This window comes from Papaver somniferum, chromosome 7 (genome assembly GCF_003573695.1).
Source record: "Papaver somniferum cultivar HN1 chromosome 7, ASM357369v1, whole genome shotgun sequence".
NCBI lineage: Eukaryota > Viridiplantae > Streptophyta > Magnoliopsida > Ranunculales > Papaveraceae > Papaver > Papaver somniferum.
Window position 1 is genome coordinate 147929665 of NC_039364.1, and position 5432 is coordinate 147935096.

General features: G+C 34.2%; 1 protein-coding gene across 1 annotated transcript; it reads left to right on the forward strand.

Moving 5' to 3' along the window:
* The first annotated feature begins 815 nt into the window (after nucleotides 1-815).
* On the forward strand, nucleotides 816-2736 carry LOC113293058 (transcription factor FER-LIKE IRON DEFICIENCY-INDUCED TRANSCRIPTION FACTOR-like). Its single transcript, XM_026541826.1, has 4 exons — nucleotides 816-848; nucleotides 988-1654; nucleotides 1840-2043; nucleotides 2138-2736. Exons 2-4 carry the CDS (start codon nucleotides 1061-1063, stop codon nucleotides 2432-2434), a joined length of 1095 nt encoding a protein of 364 aa, XP_026397611.1. The 5' UTR covers nucleotides 816-848; nucleotides 988-1060; the 3' UTR covers nucleotides 2435-2736.
* Nucleotides 2737-5432: the final 2696 nt, after the last annotated feature.

A 5432-nucleotide genomic window follows, 5' to 3' on the forward strand; every position in this document is an offset into this window, starting at 1 on the left:
TTTGCTCATAGGTATACTCTCTGCAGCTTCGTTTGTGTCTCTTTTTCATGGCAAACAGAATGAAAATTCTTAGTCTTCTATTCAACGGTCATCTGAGAAGAAACCGCTAAAATATCAATCAATTACATTACATCCTTCTGCACACTTGTCAGTAGGAGAAACTGGAGAGCATTATCAGAGACTTCCAAAGGATTCGGATATACCTGAGGATTTAGAGGTTGACTTTATTATAATACTGTTTTGACTTTGCTCTCCGTTTGATTTTGACTTTGTAACTAAGATGCGCATTTCATATACTAATTATCACGAGTGCTAGCATCTTTGACTTTGTAAGATGTACTCAAAAAAGAGAACCTGGATTGTAAGATTCCTTGTTTGGAAGTAAATCGACGTTTGACATGGTTATATTTGGGCAGTTGACTGAATTGGTGTTAGCATTTAATCATTCATGTACTTTCGATCAATTTTTATGGAAACCTGCAGCTCAGATAGAATTACCACGGGTATTATTGACTGCCTCTGCTAGAACCGATGCAGCAAATGCACGACCATAGTCAAAGGCTACAGAAACAGGAGTGTTCACCCTGGCTGACCTTAACTGGTCTCTCTGTTCTGGTAGTGTCTTTTCATAATTTGTACTCTTGTTGTACTCTTGAAGTTGCTAAGAAATTTCGCAAAATGATTTTTAAAACAAAGAATCTTCTAAAACTTGCCAAATCGCTGCTACTGCCTATCGGTTTTAAATACAAATGGGTTAGGTACTTACGTTTCCTGAACTCCTATTGTATTTGTGAAACAATAAAGGGTGATTTGTGAAACGCTAGTTCGATTTTAATCCAGTCATCAAGGTACGTAGCTCGCATATTATATTTAGTAATATTGTCATCACAATCGCTACTGATCGCAAACAATATCAATCGACATCCAAATGTCAATGTTAATTATATTTAATTATGTCGTGTTCAATTAATAAGAGTGTATTTATAGGTTAATCACTTGGAATACTTTCCGTGCCTCATCATTCCTTTGCAAACAAAGTCCTAGCTAACGAATTATAGCAATGGATTCACAAGTATGTCAAGCTTTTCATGAGTTTGATAACATCCATGGCTTCTGCAGTCACTTTGATTTTATCAAAGATGGCATCTTCGAGCGACAACAGTTCATTGACCACGTTAAAGGAGAAATACCAGAATCTCAGAGTTACAATAACTACTATGATGGTATCCCAACTGATGAGATTGCTTCATTTGATCTTGGGTTGGTTGATCAAAACCAATTGTTTCCTTTGCCTTCTCCTCCTACACAGGATTACCTGTTTGATTTAATGAGTAAAAATACCTCTACTAGTGGTACTGCAGGTTATGGTACTATAGCTTCTTATCCCAGCTCCTCATCTATTCACCATTTACCTCTTCATCTGCCTGCCGTTACTGAAGAGGCTAAAGGAGATGGTATTGATCAAGGAGAGAATTACGACGATAACTCATCGGGGACAACGACAGCCACTACCACAACAACCACTACCGCGACATCCACAAAGAGCGCCAAAGTCGTTGATCGATCTAAAACGTTGGTATCTGAACGAAAGAGGAGGGGTCGAATGAAGGAGAAACTTTATTCCTTGCGATCCTTGGTTCCTAACATAACTAAGGTCTGTTCTTTTGTCTATTCCATAGAAATGAGGTCTCTTTTTGATACTAGTACTAATGCTTGCCTCATTGGCAACTATCGGACACTTCCTGCTTTGTAATTGCATTCCTTCGTGACATTTTCCTTTTTTTTCTGTTGATTATTACGTACAATTATTTTCTTCTGATCGAATTAGTATGTCTCTAGATGGACAAGGCGTCAATCATTGGAGATGCTGTTTCTTATGTTCAAGACTTGCAAATGCAAGCAAAGAAGCTTAAAGCTGAAGTGGAAGGTCTCGAATCATCAGTAAATGGATCCACAAGAAGATCTTACAGCTTTTTTGAGAATCCAACGAAAACTCAGCGTGCAGACTACAAGAACACGATAGTTTGCAAAACCATTTCTCAGGTTCATTTTTTTTTGCTAACCCGTCTTGCAGAGTTTTATGATCCCCGCATTTCCAGTTAAGCTAACCAATAATTTTTTAACTTGTTGTATGTAGATGGATGTTTTTTATGTAACTGAAAGAGAATACTATGTTCGATTTGAAAGCAACCATGGTGAAGGAGTGGCTCCTTCTCTCTTTAAGGCCCTTGAATCCTTGTCTTACATTGACGTTCGAAACTCAAACTTATCATCAGCTTTTGATAAGTTCACCTTGACTTCTACTATTCATGTAAGAGAAGGTGCTCAAGGTATCAATGATTTGTCAAATTTGAAGATACTAGTATCACAGGCACTTCTGAATCAGGGATTCTTGTTCACCACTCCTATAGCTAGTTCCTTAACCAACTATTAGTTTAATTCCCCATCCGAACATTGTAATTGGTTTCTTTTAGTACCAACATGCATGTTTTTCCATATCATGCTCAGTATTTTCTAAGATGTACTTCATCTCTTAGATCCTCAAGTTGGATATGTTTTTGTACTTGATAGGAGTATTAGAGAGATCAAGATGATGAATGCAAAGCTTAGAGTCAGCAAAATAATTTGGTTCTATACTCGATCTGTAAGGTACTTGCATGTCCTTGACATGGCCTCCATTATGATACAAATTTCATATGTTACCACTATATTAATATGTATGATCGTATCTTGTGAGATCATTATGTTTAGTATTTTATTGTGATTGAAAAGTTGTGTTGGCTATAGATTAGAGACGTTCAATCTACTCCAAACATCTTACTGAATACTGATCAAAAGCTGATTAAAGAAAACCTAACATCAGATTACTGGAGAAACATAATAATCAATGATTGGATATATAATTAGTTCTATACTTGGTTGATTAGTAGTTAAAATAAAGTAATCCATTTTTATTTTATTTTTTTTGGAAAAGGATGTTTCCATCGATGTATTGAAATTAAATTTCCAGTCACTCCATACGGAGAATTCCTGTGAATCATTATATCGTAGTTTCAAGTTTGAATATTTAGATAGGTTAGGATTGCTCATAAAATATTTCATTTCCGGTTATTCATGATTGCATGTACTTATTATGAAAAACTACTAATTTGGCTGCCCAAATAATATCTATATATTCTCCTTACTAAAATAAAAGCGCTAGCAAATAAAAGCGTTAGCTTTAAGTTTACACGAAAGTCACATATGTTCCCAAAGTATCTGTTAAGGAAAATTTCTTGTTTGGTCCTAAGCCCATAAGGTTATTTATAGCAGGGTCCAACTAGATTTTACTCTTATTCTAAGGTCCAAAGTTATTTGAAAACATGGAAATGACTAATATACCCCACTGTTTAAGTACGTGTGAAATAACATACTACCATAGATTTGAGTACATAACTGATACACTGTTTACAAATTTGAGTACATATCTGCTACACTGTTTACAAATTTGAGTACATATCTGCCACACTGCTTACAAATATGAGTACACATCTGCTACACTACTTAGGAATCTGAGTACTCCTCAATTCACTTTACTTTATTGCAGCACCAACACCTCTGCAGTCAACCATTCACCACTGCCTTCAGCTCCATCTTCTCAGTAATCTTCTATCTTGCTGCATCACAATATTCTTAGCTTAAACCACAACTGCAACAGCTACATCAACACCATTGTCATTTCAGTTCTGCTGCAACACAGACTATCAAATGCAAGTAAAACATCGTTATCATATAGGCATCTAAAAGATGATTAATTTATCTCGCAATAACTCATGTCATTTCTGTGTCCGTCCTATGCAATCTCTAATTAAGATTCATTTAAGTGCTTTGATATGCACCAAATTTATGCCTATAATTATGAACAAATAGAATATGATTTCTAAACCTACAATATTACAAATTTTTCTAAATGCGAGCAAAGTTTTTTGTACATGGAATGTCGTTTGATGGCGGATATTACCCTTTGTATTTGTATTCATCATTCACATCTGAGAATGATGGTCTGCTAAGTCGAAAATAATCGCATCTAAATCAGAACCCAAACCCATTTTCCTTAGTGTGAATCACCTCAAACATGACCTAGCATCATGCAACTTGGGGAACTCGTTCAAGTTGGTATATGATGTGTAATTCTTAAACATATGCCGGGAAATATCTAGTCAAGCAGAAAAATTATTGTTAAGCTCCAATAGAAAGGCAGTACATTCCGATAAATCCTATTGCATCGGGATCGATATCCTAAATTAGCTAGAAGCAAGAAAATCAAACTGCAAAATAAAGTACCCATAAGAACAAATCAAGGTAAAATATCGTTATTCAAAGTGGATTCCAAGAGGAAATCAAGTAAATGAGAACAAAGTAATGTTAAGACCTGAAAATTGTCCCGCATTCCTTAACTGACCTGATATTGCGAGAACTTTGCACATTCAGACTGAAATTTCTCATATAATGCCTCTAGTAGCTCATAACTAATTTGCTCATCCAAGGAAATCAAAATTAGGGTTTTGAACGAAACTTCAAAATTTTAAATTTGGTGCTTTGAAAATTAACAAATCTAGGGTTACCTGGTACCCCTGTAAAGACTCATTTTGTAAGTCTATCGAACTCATTTTTTTAAAGAAGTAAATAAAAACGAAGAATCAAAGTTAATACGCACCTGATCAGGTAGAGAAAAACTTAACTGAAAGTCAAGAAGAAGTGATGAATCCGTAAAATCTAACTGAATCAAAGCACATATTTCAGTATTCCATATATGTACTCCTGGATTAAACCAAAAAAATAAGAAAAAAATCTATAAATTCATATTAAACACAAAAATAAACAGTACGTCATATATGTACTGATGGTTAATACACAAAAGAAAACTGAAAAACAAACCAAAAACAATAAAAATATCAGATCTACTAATGAAATAAACATAAAACATGATTTTTTATTTAGATATGAACTTGTTTCATCAAAATCCACCAGTATATCATATACGTACCGATGATTGATACACAAAAGCAACTCAAAAGCATATAAAAACAACCAAAATGAAACTAAAATCAGCTGCATGTGAAAACCAAGTAATGAATCCATAAAAAACAGAATCGAAACACTTTTTTTTTCCAGTATTCCATATATATACTTCTAGATCGAAGAAGAAAAATATCCAAAACTACAAAAATAACAAAATTAAAGCATAATTTTTCAGTACATCATATATGCACTGCTGATTCATAATCTAAAATTTAGCTGCATGTGAAAAACAAGTAACGAATCTATGAAAAAAATAGAATCGAAACACTTTTATTTGAGTATTCCATATATGTACTTCTGGATCAAACAAGAAAAATCTCCAAAACTATAAAAAACAACAAGATTATAGCAGTATATTTCAGTATACCAAA

Coding starts and splice junctions, on each gene's coding strand:
- LOC113293058 (XM_026541826.1), top strand. CDS start 1,061: ATGGATTCACAAGTATGTCAAGCTTTTCATGAGTTTGATAACATCCAT. Junction 1,655..1,839: donor TGGTTCCTAACATAACTAAG/GTCTGTTCTTTT, acceptor GTATGTCTCTAG/ATGGACAAGGCGTCAATCAT. Junction 2,044..2,137: donor TTTGCAAAACCATTTCTCAG/GTTCATTTTTTT, acceptor TGTTGTATGTAG/ATGGATGTTTTTTATGTAAC.